The sequence below is a fragment of the Podarcis raffonei genome, chromosome Z (genome assembly GCF_027172205.1).
Source record: "Podarcis raffonei isolate rPodRaf1 chromosome Z, rPodRaf1.pri, whole genome shotgun sequence".
Lineage (NCBI taxonomy): Eukaryota > Metazoa > Chordata > Lepidosauria > Squamata > Lacertidae > Podarcis > Podarcis raffonei.
Genome location: NC_070621.1, coordinates 17,020,237 through 17,043,909, shown reverse-complemented (window position 1 = coordinate 17,043,909; position 23,673 = coordinate 17,020,237). Strand labels below are relative to the sequence as shown.

Genomic DNA, 23,673 nt, shown 5'->3' with positions numbered 1-23,673 from the left:
CTCCCCCAAATGATGCAGTAGAATCACACCCATTGGGCTGTTTGGGGATAAAATAATAATACTGCAGTAGCAGCAAAGTTTTTGATGTTTAAAGCACACACTCAGAGAAAACCCTCTGCCACCTCTAAACGGAAGGCTCTCAGGAATAATGATGTTGTGGGGCAGATTTTAGAGGTCTAGCAAGCCACATTAGGCCCACAAGGCCTGAGACTGCCCACCTCTGCAACCCATGATCTGAAGAACAGGTTCTACTTGTGTATGAGCAAAAGAAGACTCAGTGAAGAGTTTGTTAATGAAGGAAAGATTTATTTGATTTTGAATGCCGAAACCTTAATGGGATACGAAAAAAAGAGATTTAAATTAAATTGCAAAAGACGTGAGATATGCAGCACAACAAAACAAAACAAACTCCCAACAAATATTTTACAATTAAGGAAAATGAAATCTTTTAAAAAGAAACAGATTAGGCACAAATGTTACATTCATTAGCTTCATGTTTAACAGGAATGTCCTTTAAAAAGAGATAAAGGAAACCGTTCTTGATCTGAGACTCACCGCTTGTATTCACACACATACCATACGCTATAAAACAATGGTTAACCAACCAATTCATGAGCTGATAGCGGCTGCTGTGCCCCTCCACTCTCATGCTTAAGAGTAACAAACCACAATCACTCACTTAATGTTACATCTGAAGCGGAGTTCATGGTTTGTTTCACTCCGAAACAAACCACAGCCTGTAGTCAATAACGAACCTTGTCTACAATCTATGGTTCGATCATAACACTAAGCTGCTGGTCATGACTGGTCTGCTCTGCCCATTAGTGGAGAGGGGTGAAGCAAGCTCAATCAGCTTATGATGGCAAACTGTGGTTTGCCATGATGCATGAGTTCTGCCATAAGGAAATGATCATGTGTAAGCTTTGTACCTGCTGATTTCTGCACAAGCGGCTGTTAAAAAGGCGCAGGAACAGTCTTGGCAAGGTTCCTTCTCTGGTCAGTTGGCAACTCTAGTCAAGTTCTAGCAAAGAAACCAGATACTTACACAAGTAATTCTAACGTGCAAATAGAAAAAACTCTGTGTGTATCTCCTTTCCTTAAAAACAACCCACACAGTTCAACCTAATGGAACAGGTTGTAAAAAGACCTCTGAAATCTGTGAAAAATACGCCAAGTCACATTCATTTTCTCCTAGGACTGGTCTGAGAACCAAAACCCATTTTTTGTGTGAACATGTTTTAGCATCTTAAGAGGCTTCAGTGAAAAGCACTCCAACAGTGCTCCTGGTTATTGACACTATCTGTGAATATGAACACAAGTATATGTTTGTTGCATGACTGCATCTCCAGTGGATCGGGCCCTTGGTCCTTGACAACTAGCAATACATCCTCCTGCATTCACTTGCCACCAGCATTGATAGCAAGTGTGGGGAACCCTTGCCCCCCAGCCAGATATTTGCTGAACTACTACTCCCATTAGTATCAGTATGTACGGCCAATAGCCAGGGATAGTGGGAGTTGAAGTTTAGCAACACAATGCAGTGCCAAAGGTTCCCCACACTTGCTTTCCCCTTCTATTTCCCACACAGAAACTCCTACACTGCAGGGCTGCGGGACCTGGGCCCCCCTCCAGTTGATACTGGACTACAACTCCCATCACCCATGGCCATACTGGCTAAAGGGAATTAGAGTCCAACAACTTCTGGACGGTGCCTCAGTCTCTCCATCACTGCTAGAGAATGTGGCTGAATGATTGGTTAGCTACACAAGACGAAAAACGGTAAAAATATACAAGAGAAATATCTTAACCAGCTCTTACAATACCCCTCATCCTCTTAGCCGTCATTTTCAGGCATTCAAGCACCATTATTTCCTTCCAGGCATCTGCAAGCCTTCTAGTATTCTAGGTTCTCAAATTAGGGGTTTAACCAACAGGATGCAATTCCGACTTGGCAGGACTCCCATCAGGCACAACTAACGTGATCGAGGGCCAGAGATTATGTACAAGGACACCATGTCCAGGAACAGCTGGAAGACATCTGCATGCTACATTCACAGCACATATTTAAAGCACTATGATAGCTGCATATTCCTGCATTGCAAGGGGTCGGACACAGAATAGGATTGTAGAATTGAAGGGTGGCATCACAGTACTTTAATTGTACAGTATGAATGTGGCACAATACTTAACAAACCAAGATAACAGAGCACGCTTCAATTCTTTACACAAACTTTTTGGGTAGAACAAACCATAGTTCCCTGGGTCCATAAGTAACGCACAGCTTTGGTTTCCCCTGACATTAAAGTGCTCCTTGTGTGCTCAAGGGAGGAGGTGGAGAAGAAGAGACAAATTCTCAGTTTTAAATAACAGAATGAATTGACCCTCGATCACTAATTCTTCCATAAAGAATACTGCCAACCTTCACTAGTGGGAAGCCATCTCTCCCCCAAAAGCCCCAAATCTGATTTTTCAATGCATTGTATATAGTCTGTCCCATAACCTTAGTCAAAGGATAATCCCTCAGTGCAAATGTGGTGCTTTCCACACATGGTGGTGTGAATGGGTTAAAGTATTTGCCATCAGCCTCTCCCTTCCAGGCACCCAAGTTCTCTGAACTGAACTGAATCTTCTTTTATACAACTTACTGCTCCAAGCAGCTTCCCGTATCATTATTATTTATCCAATTTCTGTAACACCCTTCATCTGAGGATCACAGGTAACAAACAAAATCGATACACCACCTCCCCACAGCTTAAAATGCCTAAAGCTACTTGCTCCCCACAGCTACAACACATAACTCTCCCCCCCCCCCACCGCATTGTCATTGTGCTCAGTGAAAAAATAAACAAACAAGAGGATACTGCCCACTCAGAGAGATAGAGGAAATGGAAGGGGGCACACAGGAAATACTATGATGGCATTTTAAAATTCATGATGTAGTGAAATGCAGCTGCAAAGGCAGCACAGCACAGAGAGACAGCAATCTGCTATCCTCATAATTCACACCAGAACTGTTAAGGTTTTTACAAAGTCAGAAGCCTTTACAAACATATAGACACAGCAAAACAAATCAATTATTTTCTCTTCCCCAATTTCATTAGGAATCTATTCACACATTTTAAAAGGAAGGAAAAGTGTTCTTGTGCACTACACCCCCCACACACACCTTGCAGGCTTGGGAGGGGGGGTTGGAGGGGGGTGGCTCAGGCCCTGGTATGTGTTTCACATTTTATGCTAGAGCTAAAAAAGATTTTTAAGAAACAGGAACTACAGATGAGCCAGAAACAGGTTCACTGAGTGCCCTTGAATGCCCCTTGCCAAACCTCTGGATCCAACAAGGAACATCTGGGGCGGTGGCTAATACCCTGACTCACTGTTGGGACGGAATAGTGTCTTTGCTGCCAATTATTAAGCCACTTGGTTGGGATGGACAGCTGGATGGTGGGGGTAAGAGAATCTGTTAGAAGAGAAGATGCTTGTTGCCTCAACAAGCTTCAGTTGAATTCCTCAAAGGGTACAATGTCACTGGGCAGAGTCCCGTTCACCTCTGGGATGGTCTCAACCCCCAAGTAACCCAGCAGGATCTCACTGCGGCGCCGAGAGAGTTGGAGGATATCTTCTGCTAGCAACGGGACTGTGGAGTATCTCACAATGTCTAGGTCAAACATGTCTTTCAAATATTGCAGGATCTGGTGCTGGGGAGGAGAGAGAGTGGGAGAAAGATAATCAGCAGCATAGTTAGCAATAAAAAATGAAGGACTGGGCAATTTGTGGCTTGAGAAACACATGTGGCCCTTGGCCTCATTTCATGTGGCCCCCAGCACCTCCTGGTGCTGTGGAAAGGGATGAGAAAGAACCAGCAAGATAGTTAGCTTGTAATAAAAACTGAACATTGTCTTAGGCTGTGGGTGGGAAACTTGTGAACTCGAAACTTCATGCAGTCCTCAGACTCCTTTTCAACGTTCAAAGGGCACCGCAGATATTAAAGAAAAAATACATAACACCATTTGGGGGTGGGTTTGCAGTCTTGCAAGAAACAATCAGTAAGTATTAACCACTTTGAAGTTTTTTTCTACAGTCAAGCAGTATATAAATTTTATGAAATAGATAAATAACGTACGACCAAAAGTGGATTTTCTTTTTTTAAGTTACAGTGCAACTGGTATTATTTATCTTTAGAATTGAAAAGTTTAGGTAAATTAAAATTAGCTATATTTCCTGCATTGCAGGAGGTTGGACTTTGGGAGCCTTCCAACTCTCCAGTTCTATGATTTTAAACTTTATTTACCTTGAAGAAGCAGCAAACCTCAGAGAGCTGCTCCTTTGGCCCCAAGAAACCAAAGGCAAGAACAGGGCTGACATGCTCCGATACGGAGTAGAAATGGGATATGAAGCCGTCTGGGACCTGATGTGGGAGAAAGAAAAACAAACTGAACAGTGGTTCTCTCTCTCTCTCTCTCTCTCTCTCTCTCTCTCTCTCTCTCTCTCACACACACACACACACACACACACACACACACACACACACTGTAATGGGGTATATTTTTAACTTTTACTCAGAGCAGACCTATTAGAATAAATGTACCCGAGTTTGTCCATCTGTTTCAACAGGTCCATTCTGAGCAGGACTGACATTGGATGCAACCCAATTTTATTAAAATACTTTGGGTTGTTGTAGCCAACTAAGGCATACTGAGAGTAGACCAACTATAATGGATGGGTCTGACTTGGTCATGGCCATTAACCCTTATTTTCATGACTGCAAGTTGTTTCAAACTGTTTTTAATACTATGTTTTAATGTTGTAAACTGCCCTGGGACCTTAAGGTGTAGGGGTGCTGGCAATAAATAAATAATAAAACAAAAAATGTTATTGGGTCCACTCCTAGTAGGACTAGCATTGTGTATTTTGTGTTTTTATACCGTAAACTGCCCTGTGATGAAGGACGGGATATAAATTTAAGAAATAAAAATGATGATGTGATAGCTATTCTTTGTACATTGCAATGTGACTACACTACTTGTAAGGACTGCAAAACAAACTGATACAGCCACATTGTGACTTAAAAGCATCCTCTTTAGTATCAAGATAAACATCACACATAAAATATCAGCTACAAAAAACCAGTAAAATTCATAATGAACATAGTAAACAACTAAACAAAATATCCTCTAGACATCAGGAAGCAAAATTTTACAAATGAGAATCAATTAGACCATTAGCCTCCTCCCCCCCAAAATCAACTTGCTAACCAACCATTGTATGTAAGTCAACTATACCATTAAACTTACCAATAGAAGCCGCCTCTTAGCTTTCAGAACTGACCAGCAGGCAGTGGCAAGAGCCTGAAATTAAATACATATAGGAAAAAGCAAGACCGTCATCACGCTGCCAACTTTTATTTCAAACGCCAACAACCTACAGCTGTTGAACCACGACAATCTGAAGTCTCCACATTACAATTTACGAAGCAAGATATCTTTTCCATTGCACCTTTCTGCAAGGAATCTGTTGCTATTTCAGTTTATCTGAAGCTGATTTCTAAGTTCAGATTGGAAAGAACAGGGTGCTTTGGGGTCTAAGAAATATGTAAGCACTTTACAGAAGGGGCGGGGAGGGTTGCACTCCAAAAAACTCAGAACGAAACCAGTAAAAAATTTAAAAATCCTGAGAACATCAAAAGAGTCTTGCTAGGTCAGGCCAATGCCCTATCTAGTCCAGTCTCTTCTTACAGTGGCCAACCAGCTTCTAATAATGGGAAACCCACAAGCAGGATTTGAACACAAGGGTCTTCTCTCCTCTTGCAGTTTCTAGCAACTGGTATTCAGAAGCATTGCTGCCTCAAACTATGGAGGCAATGCACAGCCAGCCTCCATGAATTTGTCCTATCCCTTTTTAAAGCCATTAGGGTTGATGGCCATCACTGCCTCCAGTAAGAGCGAATTCCACAGTTTAACTATGCTCTCCATGAAGATGGACCTTATTTTATCTGTCCTGAAACTTCCAACATTCAGCTTCAATGGATGTTCATGAATTCTAGTCTTGAAAGAGAAGGGAGAAGACTGTTCTTCAGTGAGCACCAAGGCTAGTCTCCCCTCCGCCTGACTCAACCATCATCCAGACACCTCCTGGAACAACAGCCCTTAAAATTCACAGCCTTCCATCTTCTCAGACTCAGAACCCACCTCTACCCTAAACGTGTCAAGCAGGTCCTCCCATTTTTGTGCGTCTTGTTGTGCATTAATGGCCAATTCATGGCTTGCTGGAGGAAATTCACTTTTCCAGACCAAGTCCAGGGACTGAAAATGGACCTATATTTTAAGTGGGGGCTGGGAACTGCTGGACAACCCAAATGTGCTTTGGGTAATAGCAAAGCAAAAGAAAATAGAATGTATTTATTTATAAATAATTTGACATTTGATATTTCAAAACAATCATGAGAAAAATCAGAACTTTACTAGACCTCCTTACAACTCTTACCCCATTTTTTTCTTATCCCCACCTAAACCAGGGGGACATCCTACTAGTGTAGTTCAAAATAATGCAAGGAAATCAGATCCTGTCATGGGTTGCAATAAATCTGTGTTTGTTTATTTAAATTTACAGTTTAATGCTGTTTTTATTTCAAATTACAAATGGGGCCCGTAAAGGTCTTAATCCGGCCCTGGGGGTCAGGGATCACAGAACAAGCTGGAACCTGGCTGGATGCCCTAAGGGTAAGATTTGCACTGTGGCATAAATCAGAGCCAGTGAGGTGGTGTAGTGAGAGTGCTGGACTAGGACATGGGAGACCGGGGTTAGTTCAAATCGCCCCTCGGCCATAAAGCCCACTGGGTGTGACCCTGGGCCAGTCACTGCCTCTCTCAGCCTAGCCTACCTCCTGAGAATTAGGAGAACCATGTCTTCAGCTCCTTAGAGGTGTAAGTGCAAATAAATAAAAACAAATAGTTCTCCTTCCCAGTGGGGAGTATGTCCAGCAGACGCACCGTCTCCTTGAAGCTGTCCGAGAGCCAGCGGTTCCGCAGGACAGCCAGCACCGAGGAAGGTGGGTTCTCCAGATCCTCAAAGGCATCCATAAGGATGAAATCCAACACAATATCGAAGAAGCTCATGCAGACCACCTGGGAAGAATAAATACAGGTAAACTGACAGGCCTCAACAACAACAGTTTATTTATTGCTTGCCCTTCACCACAACGTCCCAGCATGGGTTACAGCATTAAAACACAATCTTAAAAAAATTTAGAACCATTTACTTATTTTAATTAATGCTTTAATCTTTTAAAAAACTTTTTTGCTGATAATTCCATTGTTTTATTCTTTACAAACTGCTTTGAAGGTTGTTAGAGATTGTTCTTTTTTACAACCAAGTGGCATGTAAATTGTATGAATCAATAATAACAACAGCTTTCACTGACTACTTTTTATTTTATTTCAAAAAGGAGAAAACGACACAAACCCCTCGTCCTTCCAACTCCTTCTGAGTTGTGGGCCAGGTCTCCTGCCTCAGCGTATATTGAAGCATCTCGTCATAGCTTTCTAGGAAGCCCTTGGTGTTCTGGGATGTGGGGAGGAACAGAGAGACAGCTCAGTTGCTAAATCTATGCTACAACTCAGCACCACAGCAGACTGAACAACATTAGTCTAACTAAGAGCAGACCCACTGAAAATGGGCATGATTAAACTTATATGTGTTCATTTCATCAGGTCAGCTCTAAGCAGAAAGTAAGCCCCACTTTCACGACACATTCAAAGCAATATACAGTGGTACCTCGGGTTAAGTACTTAATTCGTTCCGGAGGTCCGTTCTTAACCTGAAACTGTTCTTAATCTGAAGCACCACTTTAGCTAATGGGGCCTCCTGCTGCCGCTGCGCCGCTGCTGCCCAATTTCTGTTCTCATCCTGAAGCAAAGTTCTTAACACGAGGTACTATTTCTGGGTTAGCGGAGTCTGTAACCTGAAGCATATGTAACCTGAAGCATCTGTAACCCAAGGTACCACTGTATTGCCACTTTAAACAGTCATGGCTCCTCCCCCGCAAAGAATTCTGGCAGCTGCCGTTTGTTCAGGTTGCTGAGAGTTGGAAACCGCCCCCACTCCTCTCCCAGAGCTACCCTTCCCAGGATGGCTTAATAATCAATCCCTCTTCACAGGGAACTCTAGGAATTGTAGCTGTGGGATATACACATAGAGAAATAAAGAAAAAGTGGAGTGAAGTGGTTGTGGTTTCAGATCAGTCTTGTTCAAATTGGGTCACCCTGCTAGAGGTGGGGTGGGAGTACTAGGTAGACAGACATGGCTGGGCTCATAGCTCTAATCAGCCTCCAGCCGGTGGTGCAGAACTACCAAAGTTGTAGTCTAGCAACATCTGGATGACCACAGAAATTGCCCCTGACTTTGCTATAGAGAGAATAGATCGGTGGTTCCCAAACTTTTCTGGGCCACTGACCCCTTGGGGTTCCATAGACTCACCCTGCTACTCTACAGAAAGCATTGTTCAGAATGGCGGTTTGCATGACCCGCTAAAAAAGGTAATAACTAACAATTTCAAGACAGTAGCAGTTAATTTCACAGTTGTTCAGAACCCCATTAAAACTATTTAACTTATTTAATTCAACAAAACTGAAGAACTTGACCCAGTGATGCCAGCATTTCAAAATGTGATAGTCCTTTATACCTCCAGCACCCCTGCCAGTCCCTTGCCTCTTAGAGACTCCGGGGGAAATCTCCCTCCAGAGGGCGCCACCACCCACTTTGGGAAACACTGGAATAGATGAGGAGTAAGAACTGTCCCCTGCAACCATGGTGAGGGCTGAAGCCACCTCTCTCCCTCAACAGGCCCACTTACCTTTTCAGCCTTGATCATCAATCCCATCACCATCCGCTTCCCCACCTCCCCAAAAAAGGACTGATTTCTGTCATCCTGAAGAAGTTCCTGCAAAAGAGAGTCCCATTCAGAGATAACAATCCTTTCCATGGAAAGAAGGAGGAAAACAGCAGTGTGATTGATGTAAAGGATTCTAAGTAGCCCTTGGCCAGGAGACAATGACTGGCTATCTGTTATTTTCTCTCTGACTGGGAGCAGCTCTCAGGAAAAGAAGAGGCTGTAGCTCACGGGTTAGAACATCTGTTGTGCATAGAGAAGGTCCCAGGTTCAACCCTCCCAGTGGCATCTCCAAGTACGGCTAGGAATGTCTCCCTCTTGAAACTCTGGAGAGCTGCTGCCAGTCAGTGTGGGCAGTAGTGGGCTAGATAAACCAATGGGCCTGATTCAGTAGAAGGCAGCTTCCTATTTAAATGAGCTCATTATTTAGAACCATGAGGACTAGAACCTTATTTTTTTTAGGTAGAGCATCTGCTTTGCATGCAGAAGGTCCCAGGTTCAATCCCCAATTGCGTCTCCAGGTAGAGCTGGGGAAGAAACCCTGTCTGAAACCCTGGAGAGCCTCTGACAATCAATTTAGACAGTATTGAACTAGATGGACCAATGGCCCCACTCATAGTATAAAGCAACTTCTTCTGTTCCTCTTATCAGGCAATTTATTTGTCTAACCAGAGAAGACCAGAAGTTGAACATGGGACCTCTTGAATGCCAATCATGGGCCCAGCCAGCCACTGACCTCTCAAAACAGAACCACAGTCACACATTCGCACAGAGGTGGCATAGGGGTCTGGAGGAGACTTGGCATTCCCCTACCTGAAAGGCTTGTCTGACACAGTGGAGCTTTGCCAGGAAGTCGTGGTTATTATAGCAGCCCAAAAGCTCTGTCCTAGAAGAGAAGAGAGGGGTGAAAATGGAGGTACCTGTAAACATTCAGGACGCTCCTTAGGCACATATCCCTTGAGGAAAGGGTCAGTGAGAGAGTGCCTATGGGTTCCAGTGACAAAATGGCTGCTGCAAGGGGCAAAGCAGGACACATAATGACTGGCATCTTCAAAAGATAGACAGGACAATGTATTGCTGGCCACATTCACACCATACTAAATACTAAAACAGATTAAAAAATACTAAAACAGATTAAAAAATACTAAAACAGATTAAAATTACTTCAACTGTCTAAGCATCTGGATAGGCTTCTCCAAACAGGAATGTTTTACACCTGTTAACTCTCCAGTGCCACCGCCACCTTGCCTCTTAGCCTCCCTCTAGGTCAGGGCAAGGTTTACTAGCCATGGGCCGGATCACTCCCACGGAGATCGTCCGTGGGCTGGACTGGCACAGCGTGATGCTGGAAATCGCATCTGCACATGTCTGTGGTGCCGGAAATCACTTCTGTGCATGCCCAGATGCCAAAAACCGCGCCTGCGCAGAAGTGATTTTCGGCGTCTGGACATGCACAGACGCAATTTCCGGTATCTGCATGTGTGCAGACATGATTTCCAGCGCTGCTCAGCGAGTCCCCGCACCACACTGGTTTAGCACAGCACGCGGGGGACTCACCGAGCAAGTGGCTCAGTTCAGGGGCAGCTCGTGGGCCGGTAAAATGGTCTTCGTGGGCCACATCCGGCCCATGGGCCGCACGTTGCCAACCCCTGCTCTAGGTAATCCTGCCACCTCTCAGGGGTAGTAGCACACAATACACAGATCAGATCAGCTCGCTTGCTCACCGGAAAGTCCTGCATGACACCTGTCCATCCTTCACCAACTGCAAAGCTTCTTCATACGCCGCGACCGGCTTGGAGAGCTGGAAGGGAGCCTCCCCGATTTGAAAAGAGTCAAAAAGCTGCAAAAATGTAACAGAATAAAACTGATGTCACCCGAAGGCCAGGATTCCTAAATACCAAGCTGTCCTAAGGCAATGTTGGGTTGGATTGTGCCAAGCTGATTCATGCTTCTCAGAGTTCCAGATTTGACTACTGCAATGACACTGTACCCAGGACTGCCCTTCTTTTTTCTGTTGTTTTTTTTAAAAAAACATATTTTATTGATTCCAAACTTAAACAGAATTGCATAATAAAATCAACAAATAAAACTCCCTCCCAGAGTGCAGATTTGTCTCTAAGTAGGACACAGCTTCTGTTTTCACAAGCATCAGTAAAATAATTAATTGCAAGTGTCATTCCAGAGTATTCCATGTTTTCTTCTTGGTGGGCAAAAGCCATGTTCAAAAGATTGTGAATGCTGCATAAAACCAAACCATGTTGCATAGAAGGTGATACTCCCATTTCCTGTACGATGTTCAGGCTTTAAGGCAGTTAATTTGTCCATGACCGTCAAGCCCCAGACCTGTGAGATCCAAGCTCCAAAAAGATCAGAGAGATCTTCAGTGTACAGTGATTATTAGCTTTGCAGCTGTTAGCAGATGCATGATAAAATCTTTATTCATTAAGCTTCAAAATTCTGGAAACTGATAGTACAGTCATACCTTTGTTCTTGAACAGAATGCAGCCAATCGGAAGCCGTGGAAGCCATGCTAGACGATTGGCTTCCGAAAATTGTTTGAAAACTGCAACACTCACTTCCAGTTTTCGATCATTCGGGAGCCAAAGCATATGAGTTCCATGGCATTCAGCAACCAAGGTAGGACTGTACCACCTCTGGGTCCATAGGAATAGTTTGCTTTGTAATCTGGTTAGTTATTTATAGGACTTTTCCCCAAAAAAGGAATGGTTTGTGGGCAATACTGCCTTGAAGACAGCTCAATCCTCTGCAACATGCTCAAAGCAAATTTACTGAAATGGACAAGCAAACATGGAAGGGATTCCCCATCACCACGAAGGCAGCAAGGTTGGAAAACCACAGCACACAGTACAAATCACCTCAGCAGCAGAGAAGAAGGAATCCTCAGAGGTCAAGCTGTTTTCATCATCATCATCAGCCCGGAGTCTTAGAGACTCCTCTGTCAGCGGGAACATGAGTGTTCTCTCTGGGGAAGATGGGGAGTGGGAAGACTCAGACATCAAAATAATAAGCAAACTAGTATGATGCTCAACACAGCATGCTGGAGGGCCAGAGAAAAAAGCACATTTCTGAGGTCACCACCCTCACCCCCAATTTTGCCTGTATAATATCAAAGAACATTCCTGCTAAGTCAAGTGGGAGTCTGTCCTGCCTCTGATTTTTTGTTTATTTACCTGTTTCATTCAATTTATGCACTGCCTGATTTTTCAAAAGAAAATCCCCACGAACTCAAAGTAGGTTACAAATATAAATAAATAAATATATATATATATATATATATATATATATAAAACACAATAGAATGGTCACTAAGAAAAATAAATAACCCATGATTTAAGGCTTTCAAAAAGTTTAAATAACCAAAGCCTAAAAACAGATTAATTATGCATCAACTTTCTAAACATCTCGGTAGGTTTGTCTAAACAAAAAGGTTTTTAGTACATTCCAAAAAGAGTACACTGAAGGTGACTGGAGGAAGTTACTGCTAGGTGGATTTGTAGCTAGTTGACCAACCGAACCCAAAGAGTGCTCATTTATGGTTCTTCACCATCCTGGAGAAAAGTAACAAGTGGGATGCCACAGAGTTCTGTCCTGGCCTGGGCCTGTTGTCGTTCAATATCTTAATTAACGACTTGATTAAGGAATTGAGGGGATGCTCATCCCATTTGCATAAGATGGGGGACACCTGGCTTGCCAGTAGCACATGTAAAAAGAATTTAAGGGTCTTAGTATACCCTTAACATGAGTCAACAGGGTGATGCAGCAACAAAAGAAGCTAATGCTATTCTGGGCTGCATCAGCAGAAGTATTGTGTCCAGATTAAGGGAAGTAATAGTCCCACTCTATTTGGCCTTGGTCAGACCACACCAAGGTCTATGATTCTATGGCTGCTTGGTATCAAAAGGAAGAAAGATCCCAAGTGTAGATGCTACCACACTAACAAATTGAGGTCTTACAAGTGTGAAACAGGCATTATGAGGGACCTGTAGCAGTGCCAGTTTGCCTATCAAAGCGGTCAAGTAAGCACAAGTGGAGTTGGGAATCTGATAGGCAAACTGGTCCCAAGTTTGTTAAGGACTGTATATACTAATAGTAATACCTAGAACTTGGCCCACAGCTGGATCCTAGCCCCACTCACCCAGGTCTAGCAGCATGCTGTCAGCAGGGAGGGTGGAACCAAATTCTTCTTGGAGGTTATACGCCCGGTGCAAGAGGGATTCCAGCTTCTCTGCAAACTCTATTTTCTGGGATTCCTGCTTAATAGAAAAAAGATATATAGCATTTATTAAACCTTGCAGGGCTCACACCCATCAACACCCTGTCCCCGAAGCTAGTAGGCATGATTTACAGCAAGCTTGATTTTAAAAAAAAGAACATCCAATGAAATCCCCAACAGACAGCAAGGGAGGCCAGAGGTACCCAAAGTGAGGTCTGCAGACCATCAGTGATCCATGAGCTTCATTCAGGCAGCCTTGCCATGGCAACCACCATGAGTGCCAGTGCAGCGTAGTGGTAAGCGTCGGACTAGGACCTAGGAGACCAGGGTTCAAATCACCACCTGGCCATGAAGCTCTATGGGTAACCTTGGGGCCACTCACTGACTCTCAGCCTACAACCTACCTCACAGAGTTGTGGGGATTAAATGAGGAGAAGAACCATGTGTGCCACATTGAAAGCCTTGGAGAAAAAGGTGGGATATGGATGCAATCAATAAATGAACTCTGTGGAGAGGTGTAGCGGGGGTGTGGGCTGTAAAACAGAGGGTGCAGCCGATGCTCCTGCATCTTTAAAACTCAGTGCTCTGGCCAAAGATTCCTTACTCCTGTCACTGAACTAACTCAGGTGTGGGGAACCCTTTACTCCCCCCCTTCCTGGCTGCATGCTGCTGAACTGCAACTCCTATCGGTCCCAGGAAGCATGGTCAATGGCCCCAGGAACTGTAGTTCAGCATCAACTGGAGGCTCAAAGGTTTCCCCACATCTGAGCTAATGGGGCCATACCTCCAGGAGATCCTCTGGCAGTAACTCCTGTTCTTTACGGCTCTCCCAGGTGATGGAGGGGCTGGTGTGGTCCCTCTGCCTGGCAGTCAGAGCCTGTTCCCACTTCTGCAGGGCCTCTTCAAACAGCTCCATCCCTGTCAAGGCAAGGTAGGCAGAAAAGAAGGCCAAGGAATCACATTTTTTTAAAAAACCCAACTGGTTTTCTTACAGTAGATGGGGAAAATATAGCAGTCACAAAGGTCCATCTTTTTTCTCCCTCTTTTTCTGGCCAGCATTGGAAAACTCTCCATTGGCAACACAAAAGACTCCCTGGCACATTTTTTAAAGTTAGCAATTGCTTTCACAGAATCATAAAATTGACGAGTTGGAAGAGACCCCTTCTACCTTCTACCTTCTGTAAGGCAGAAATGACAGCTAAAATATCCCTGACAGATGACCATCTAACCTCTGCCTAAACGCCTCCAGTGAAGGAGAGATCACCACCTCTTGTGGGAGTCTGTTCCACTGTCAAATTGCTCTTCCTCTCAGAAAGTTCTGCCTAACGTTTACTTGGAATCTCCTTCCTTGCAATTTGAATCCATGGGAGCAACAGAAAACAAGATTGCTCCAGCTTCCCTGGGACAACCATTTCACTTCATACAGCACATAGCAGCGACAGGCCAAGTCCTGACCTTGGAAGTAGAGGTTTTCTGCACTACAGTCTCCTGCAGCTCCTGGATCTTCTATGGGTTGTGTCTCCCAGGGTCCTGCTGACGCTGGAGTCGGGCTGGAAGAGTTGGCCACCACTATCTACCAGGTGAGAAGAGAAGGAAGAAAAAGAACCGTTAGCAGCCTCAAGTGTTCCCACCCCATTAAGTGTGCTTTTCTTTTTTTTAAGGTGCGTACACTTTTAAAAATTCTTTCATGTAACCTCATACTCATTATCTCCAAAAATCCCAAACACTGCAACTGTGATTTTTGCTACATTCTGGCCATGCAAAACCAGTGCTTTCTACACCCTGCCACCTGCACCCCTCTGTCTCCTTCCAGACAAACAACAGGCATGCTCCTGGTTCAAGGATACCTTTCAGCAACACAGGCACTGCAGGGGGAGGGCAGTGCAGGGCTGGCGGGGGAGTATGACCTGGGAGAGAGTCCTGAGGGCAAGACAGAGAGGGCCACAAGGCTGTGCCCAGCACCCTGGCTAGGAGACATGGATAGAAGACAAAAGGCAAAGAGAAACTCGTACTGAAGCGAGGCTGTGGGAAGAGCTGGAGTGCTTGCTGGGCTCGATGGAGGAGATCCCACTGAGCGTGTCATTGCTTTTGCTGCTTGGGCTCTGCACTCGCTTATTGGAGTAACCTGCAAAACAGCACATGCGGTTCAAACAACAAAAAAGGCTTCGTGATGAGGGGTCTTAATTGCTACGATGAAATGGGGACAACCTCAGCTGCAGTACATCTGTTTTCAAAGGCAGCCGTTGGAAATCTCTGACTAGCCGATTGCTGGGGGTTTGTTTGGGACTCTTATAAGAAGGACCAGCTGCCTTCTAGGCATTGCTACAGGGAGAGTCTGCTGGAACCATCAAAGGGCACCAACTTCCCCCCCTGTCTTGCCCCAGTCCCAGCCCTGCCTGGGACCCTTTAAAGGTGAAGGTGTTGCTTAAGCATCCTTCTCTTCCCTTAATATTTTTGTAAGAGACATCATTTGCCTTTGGGGCAGAAATGAGGATGTGTTTGGCATTTAGTCCTGTTGAAATGTTTTGAATAAGTATCCATACTGTTTGCATTTACATTATTGTATTTTTACAATTATTCATGGGAGCTGCCTTTTTGGCTGAAAGGCTATATATATATATATATATATATATATATATAGGAGTAACGTTAACATAACTCGGGGCCTGCAGGTGCCCTGCAATCTCAGCCTCTCCACCTAAAGCAGCTTGGGACCAGGCTAGCTTGTCCTTTAAACCCTCAGCCTATCACCGTGTCCTGCAGGATGTGGCACCATTCCACCAGGAGGCCCGTTCCGTACAATTAAGTGTGGCGGCACCTTGTAGCCCTTGGTACTCCCTCTCCACCCCCAGCCATTGCTAAATATCAGGTAGCCAGCTTCTCTGCTGGCTTCCCTCTGATATCATAGCCACCTTTCTTGACGGAAGGGACCCGCCTCGTTGGCAAGATGGGAACGGGGACACCTGTGGGCTTCACCCCCGCCTTCTCCGGGGCAATCTGCTTCTTACGACGACGGCGACGCTTCAGCTGGTGTGCTGCAAGAGCCAAGGCAACCGTCCCAAGCGCTGTGGCGAACAGAACCTTACGCAGGCCTGGAGTGAGCCTCAGCTGAGAAAAGGCAGACTTTAAAAGGGGAAGGGAAATAATAATAATAATAGTAGTAGTAGTAGTAATAGTAATAATAGCAATAGCAATAATTTTGTTATTTATACGCCACCCATCTGACTGGATTGCCCCAGCCACTCTGGGTTGCTTCCAACAAATTAAAACATTTGACACAGTAAAACAACAAAATATAAAAACACAACAAAGCATCAAACATTAAAAACTTCCCTATACAGGATTGCCTTCAGATGTCTTTTAAAAGTCATACATCTGTTTGTCTGTTTGACATCTGATGGGAGGGCATTCCACAGGGTGGGTGCTTCACAGGGTGACAGGGCGGGTGATCATAGAAGCATAAAATGGGTCAGTTGGAAGGCACCACGAGGGTCATCTAGTCCACCCCCCAGCAATGCCAGAATCTTTTTGCCCAACATGGGGCTCAAACCCACAACCCTGGGATTGAGAGTCTCATGCTCTACTGACTGAGCTATCCCGTAGTCACTATATTAATTTAAAAAAATATATTCTTTTGCAGAGGCACTTTTATCCAGCACAGTTAAATCTTTCTCATATAAGAAGCCGTCCAGTTCTGAACCAGACCATTGATCTATCTAGCCTATTGTTGCCTGCGTTGTCTGGCAGCTGCTCTCCACAATTTCAGACCACCTAGCTCAATACTGCCTGCACTGCCTGGCAGCTGCTCCCCCAGGACTTCACAGAATTGTAAAGTTGGAAGGGACCCCGAGGCTCATCTAGTTCAATCCCCTGCAGTGCAGGATTCACAGCTAAAGGATCCCTGACAGATGGCCATCCAACCTCTGTTTAGAAATCTACAATGAAGGGGAGTCCGCCACCTACTATGGTTTAGCTGGAATCTCCTTTCTTGTCATTTGCATCCATTAGTTCGAGTCCTGCCCTCTGGAGCAGCAGAAAACAAGCATGCACCATCTTCCATGGGATAGCAGGGGGCATTCTGCAGCCCTGCCTGGAGATGCTGCTGAGGGCTGATCCTGGGTCCTTCTGCATGCAGAGGAGGTGCTCTAACCACTGAGCTAGGGCCTTCTCCTAAAAATACAATTAAGATTCCAGTTCTAAACATAGGGATGAATTAAATGTGCATATTCACCTGACCAAATGTTGTGTAAAGGAATACCGGTATCTCTGCGACAGTCATCGCCAGAGCCTGAATAATGGACATCCCCTCAGTTCTCTGAAATGCCATTTTTGATAGAGGTTCTAGGCATGTGCTGGAAGATGCTGTGAGGAACAACCTTGGCCAAGAAGTTCACCAAGAGACCCAGCTCTCCTTTGGCAGGCTCCTACGGTCAGTCTTATTTGGAAGATCGCCTCCCTGTTGCAGAGATACGAAACAATAATTAAATAATTAAAAATAAATGGAAGACAGTAAGACACAACTAAGGGAGGGGCCCTTTCACAGAGCGCATCCAGAATGGCACAGTCATGGGGTAATAAACAGCGAAGACCATCTTGGGCCAGCTCATGAGCAGAGAAGGGAGGCAAAAGACATCCCTTTTCTTCTGACAGTTGTGGTGTAGTGGCTAGGGTGTTGTAGTAGGACCTGGGAGAAGCCAGGGTTCAAATCCTGCACTTGGCCATGAAGCTAACTGGGTGACTTTGGGCCAGTCACTGCCTCTCAACCTAATCTACCCTTGCAGGGCTGTTCTTGAGCTCCATGGAGAAAAAAAGCAGCAAACATTTATTTGTATAAATAACTAATATACACAAATAGACTGCACCTGAACATGACGTTCCACTAAGGCTTTTCTCTATGAGGCATATCAGACCAAACTAAACTACTGTATGCAATGCGACTGAAGTCAAGGGAAAGAAAAACAAAAGAAAGCAAACATGAGTATATATATATTTTTAAAGTTTTCATTTTTATTTGTTATCAAAAATAAACATGCAAACATAACAAAAAGAAAGAAAAGAATTAAAAAAAAACTAAACCTTACAGCGTCACAGCCAGGAAAAGCAAAGTACAAGGGCCCCATGCAGTTCCAAACAGAAAATGAAGTATTGACTCATACAAAGGTTCCCTTCACAAATAATAACTATTTATAAAAATAAAAACATTATCCACTTGTGAGTTCCGTTGTTATTTAGGATAAAGGTTCTATATAGTCTTGAATGAGCCAGACATTTGCATATCCTGGTAGCACCGAGTGACCATGTGCCTCAATATCACAATATGTATTTTTTTTTTTAAAAAAGGTCCCTCGATTTCTACCCTTTAGATACTTTCAGTTCCTGGGACATCTTTTCAAACAAAATTGTTTTGCTGTAGCCAGATCAACAACAGCTGCATCTTCCTAGAATACATAATTGTAACACAGGACAGCATGTTCCTGTTCCCAAACTTTTTGGGGCCACTGCCCCTTGCTTCCATCAACACATCCCAGTGCCCCATACCGTACCTTACCCAATAAAAAGCATGATTCAGAATAGCAGTTTGCATGACCCACTAAGGAAGATAACAACACAATAAAATTCAGAACACTAAAAATTGTACCTTTATTCATAATCCAACTCTAACACTAGTTTAAATCATTCAATGGAATTAAGGAACTTGATACAGTGATGCCAGTTTTTCAAAGTCTGATTGTAATTTAAATCTCCAGCGCCCCTCCCATGCCTCTTGGTTGTTCTCCCACACACCCCAAACCTGGTAATCCGCTCACTCTGGGAACCACTGAACTAGAGTGGGAGTTAAATAATAGCTTGTTACCCTGACTTTTTTTCCCTAAGGCGATACAGCTGGACTTTTTGTGGCCTGACCTGAAAATTGTAGGAGACAACAATCAAGGACAATCAGAACTCCAAGAGATACAAAGAGTAGCAAGTCAGGGTTGCTTCTCAGCTGCATGTTTCTGGGCACACTAAGCTGTCCACGTGACTGATTAGTTCCTCCGTGGTTTTTTGTTTGTTTAAAGAAGTCCCCGCACATAGAAAAGGAGCTTGTAAGGGGAAGGACTCTAATCTGGTTTTCTCTTTCACATGCTACTCTTCTACATGCAATGATTTCAAAATAAATGAATAGAAGGTGCTCTATGTACCGTATTTTTCCATGTATAAGACTAGATTTTTTCCCTAAAAAGTAATGTCAAAAATTAGGGGGCATCTTATAGACAGATACATCTCCCCCCATTTTCTTAAATCTGAGTCCCCAAAAATAGGGGGCGTCTTATACATGGGGGAGTTTTATAGATGGAAAAATACAGTAATTGTCAGATTATTTGCAAAGCAACAGGGTTTTCTCAAGCAGTGCTTATGAACAGTGATGCCAACTGGACAACAAGAGGGTGGAAAACTTTAAATGTATGCATGCATTTATTTTTGATACACCCGTGTCAGATCTTTTCCAAATTGATGTGCAGAAAAAAACACCCTCCTTACAGCAACCTTTGCTCAGTGGAGCAGGCACACACACACCACCCAGTAGAGTTGGTACAAATTAGTTACCATCAGGCACCCAGGTTATCAGTTGTCCCAACCCAACCCATCACTCTCTCGTCTGTAGGAGGGCAGAACACCAGCTACATTTGTTACAATTTGATGGACACCTACTCCTCCCTGGCATTCATCCCTCCTTCATTTTCAATCACGTCTCTGTTGTAATCCTTGGCATAGAACTTTTAAGTGATTATATCATTGCCGTCATAGGAAGCTGCCTTATATCAAGTGAAACTATTGGGGCATCTAAGCTTAGTATTGCCTGCACTGACTGCCAGCAAAGGCTCTCCAGTGTTTCAGCAACAGGACATACAGAGGCAGACCTAGAGATGCCAGGGATTGAATCTGGGTCCTTCATTGTTTAAGGCAGGTGCCCTGCCACTGAACTATGGCCCTTCCTCTAAAAAGTAAGATACCAGGCCTCATGGTTGCGAAGAAATGGCTAAATTAAAATGGAATAGTCTCAAGTCAGACCATTGGTTCATCCAGCTCAATACAATCTACACAGACAGGTAATGTCATTGCAGAGTTTCAAGCAGGGAGTCTCTCCTAGGCCCTACCTGGAAATGTTGGCGATAGGACCTGGGACCTTCTGCACACAAAACAGATTCTCTGTCACGGAGCTATGGCTCTTCCCTGAAACACAGAGTAATATTCCAGTCCTGAATTGTATAGGAACACTGGAAGCTGCCTTATGTTAAGTCAGACGACTGTCCCATCTAGCCCAGTATTGTCTACACTGACAGGCAGCAGCTCTCCTGGGTTTCAGGCAGGGGACATCCCCATCTGGAGATGCCAGGGATGGAACCAGGGCCCTTCTACATGCAAAGCAGATGTTCTAAGTTACGGACCAAAGTAGAGCACAGGGAGCTGCCATGTTCTGAGTCAGGCCACTGGTCCATCTAGCTTAATATTGTCTACACTGACTGGCAGCAATGGCTCTCCAGGGTTTCAGGAAGGGACATTCCCAGCCCTACCTGGAGGTGCCATTGGGGATTGAACCTGGGACCCTCTCCATGCAAAGCATCTTTCAGCAGCCTGTAGCCAGAATAAGGCCTCTGAAAAGTCCTCTTGAAGCCAACAGCTATCCCATCCTCACCACCCCCACACATGATTAGAGCCCCTGGACACTAAGTTCCTATTTCATAATCATCACCAAACACCACTAGCAAAGCGACATACAGTGGTACCTCTGGTTACGTACTTAATTCGTTCCGGAGGTCCGTTCTTAACCTGAAACTGTTCTTAACCTGAAGTACCACTTTAGCTAATGGGGCCTCCCGCTGCCGCCACACGATTTCTGTTCTCATCCTGAAGCAAAGTTCTTAACCCGAGGTACTATTTGTGGGTTAGCGGAGTCTGTAACCTGAAGCGTATGTAACCTGAGGTACCACTGTACTACGTTCAGTTTACTTTTACTTTTACTTTTAAAAGACTTTCTCAATCAGAACAAAAGTCCCATTTCCCAAGTGTAAATGCCGGGAAACCCCAAAGCAACAGCATGCAAAGAAAGAGACAACAGTACTGTACTCCTGTTTGCTACTCTCTGGGGCTGGCATTCTGGAGGCAGGCTGCCCCGGGCCATGGAGATTGTCCTTAGCTTGCCAGCAGCTCAGTCCTCCATCAATTCATCCACTCTCCCCGACCCCGTTTTAAAGGCATCCTAAGTCACAGACGCGTCCAGCCCCAAGCAATATCTCAAGTTCCACCACCCCCAGCAACGAACTAGCGTTTTCTTTTGTTGAGGTAAACTGCACCTGAACCAGGGAGACCCATTAACGCAGTAAGCCTAAGTAACGTTGCCAAATTTTACGGAGTTGTAAGAAGAAACGGAAACTGGGAAGGTAGGAAAAGGCTTGGCCAAAGGATGCCATGCCGCAAATGGGCTGAGGACCCTACCACAAATGAAGTGATGGCAAATAGACGAAACGGCTGAGACCTTATCATTTTCCAGCAAAGTACTTGCCCAAGAGCTCCTCTCGCTCGCGCAGGGCTCTTTGGAATGAAAGGTAATAACAGATTTCCCTCACTCCCCCTCACCCCTTTCCGCATAATGGAACACACCACCGCGCACCTGCCCTAAGCGGGTCGGACAATACCACCTTCCTGATGGGGGGATTGAGAAACCCTCACCGTGCATCGGCGTTCCATGGCTTCAAAAGGGCAGCGTCTCCTTCCCGGCTACGACTCAGCCTCACAGCCTAACACTCCTGTTGTCAGCAAGGGGCAGGGCGCCGTGGGGAGACCTCCAATTGGCAGCCTTCTCGGCCAATGAAAGCGGCCCCCTCAACCCCATGCGAGAGCCAATGAGCGCCCTTCGCCTCTCCACCGCGTAGCCGGTTTAACTTACCGCAGCAAAATCGAGTGCGGTTGAGCGGCAATGGAGTTTCCCTCTTCCTCCCCTGCCCCCGCCCCGTGGGAAAGGGGGCGTGCGCTTCAGGGCTGATTGACGTGCAGCTCAATGGGCTGGACTCCTCTTAAAGGGGCAACGTCTCCTCTACAGTAAGGAATATTGAGATCAATAACCCGAGACTAGAAAATTAGGGTTGCCATGTGTCCCATAGCTGTCAACTTTTCCCTTTTCTTGCGAGGAATCCTATCGGAATAAGGGAATTTCCCTTAAAAAAGATAAACGTTGACAGTTATGATGTGTCCCCTTTCCAGGACACATAAAATTTCTGTCTGGGCGGATTTTTTAAATTTGCCAAAATGTTTCTGGCTATACGTACTTTCTGGATGAGACATAGACACAACGGGTTGAAGACTTGCTTTCCTCTTCTCTTCTCCTGCCCCCCTCAGCAATATATCCCAGCTTCTTTATAGCCTACATATAGTAGGGGTATTTAAAAAGAGTCCTCATAGCATCTTCTTTTTTGCTCTTCAAAATATGGCAACCCTACTTATTGTTAGTATTATAATAATAGACTCCTCCTTTCCCCGATCCACAATAATATTCTATTGCTGCTATTATTATTATTATTATTGGATTTTAGCTGCTGCAATGAACAGGTCTGGGAGCCTTTTTCTGGCTTTCTAGAATTGAGTTGCTCATTAATTTATTGATTAAAGTTTGCACGTGGCTAAAAACAGTATTTCTGAAATGAGAAGCCTACTTGGTTTGGGATACTTTGTGTGTGTGTGTGTGTGTGTGTGTGTGTGTGTGTGTGTGTGAAGGGTTGTAGCCATCATTAGACATACACAGAGTGGATCTGTTGACTAACTAAGCTCCATTAATTTCAATGGGTCTTATTCAAGAGCAGCAGACTGACATGTTTTGTTGAGGGCCACTACACTGTGCCCAAGGGCTGTGTGTAACTAAGTCCTACTCTTATTCTTAGTCCTACTCTTATTCTGATCCAGTGGACCTAATTTAGTCATGGTCATTCTTTTTAATGTTAGTCCACTCACAGTCTACTGTGAGTAGAACTAACATTGGATACAACCCCCAGGATCACACTTCTACTTGAGAGCCCTGTTGAACTCAACTGTTTGTTTCTTTGTCTAACCCAACATACTTAGGTTCAGGGCCCTGTGTACATTGAGCATGTAGAGGTCTTAGTAGACCACAAGCATAACATGAATCAACAGTGTGACATAGATGCAAAAAGCGAATGTTGTTCTACACTGCATCAATAGAAATCTAGTGTCCCAATAAAGGGAAGTTGTAGTCCCACTCTATTCTGCCTTGGTCTATCCTCACCTGGAATACTGTGTCCGGTTCTGGGTGCCACAATTTAAGAAGGATATTGACAAGCTGAAACAATGTGCAGAGGAGGGTGACCAAGATGGACCAAGATGACTCAAACCAATGGCTTCAAGTTACAAGAAAGGAGATTCTGATTAAATATTAGGAAGAACTTTCAGATGGTAAGAGCTGTTTGACAGTGGAATGGACTCGCTCAGAAGGTGGTGGACACTCCTTCCTGTATGCTTTGAGATCCCTGCATTGCAGGAGGTGAACTAGGTGACCCTTGAG

General features: G+C 44.6%; 1 protein-coding gene and 1 long non-coding RNA gene across 7 annotated transcripts; both read right to left on the bottom strand.

The window, feature by feature from the left end:
- Window positions 1-285: 285 nt before the first annotated feature.
- LOC128406337 (uncharacterized) lies at window positions 286-2,720 on the bottom strand. Its single transcript, XR_008328468.1, has 2 exons — window positions 606-2,720; window positions 286-538 (listed from the first exon to the last, which is right to left on the bottom strand). It is a non-coding gene; the product is annotated as an uncharacterized LOC128406337 (long non-coding RNA).
- A 1-nt stretch (window position 2,721) lies between these two features.
- On the bottom strand, window positions 2,722-21,970 carry MIGA2 (mitoguardin 2). Of its 6 annotated transcripts, none has more exons than XM_053373646.1 (16): window positions 21,831-21,970; window positions 17,350-17,574; window positions 16,031-16,226; window positions 15,131-15,243; window positions 14,574-14,691; window positions 13,903-14,036; window positions 13,041-13,158; window positions 11,761-11,867; window positions 10,609-10,724; window positions 9,698-9,770; window positions 8,849-8,935; window positions 7,459-7,557; window positions 6,987-7,121; window positions 5,292-5,345; window positions 4,289-4,405; window positions 2,722-3,695 (listed from the first exon to the last, which is right to left on the bottom strand). In XM_053373646.1, the coding sequence occupies exons 2-16, from the start codon at window positions 17,443-17,445 to the stop codon at window positions 3,495-3,497; spliced, it is 1,764 nt and encodes a 587-aa protein (XP_053229621.1). In that variant the 5' UTR covers window positions 17,446-17,574; window positions 21,831-21,970; the 3' UTR covers window positions 2,722-3,494. The 6 variants fall into 6 exon arrangements, with proteins under 6 accessions (XP_053229621.1, XP_053229617.1, XP_053229615.1 ...); XM_053373642.1 differs by having other exon boundaries at window positions 16,031-16,241; window positions 21,800-21,967; XM_053373640.1 differs by having other exon boundaries at window positions 16,031-16,241; window positions 21,831-21,967.
- Between the last annotated feature and the right edge of the window lie 1,703 nt (window positions 21,971-23,673).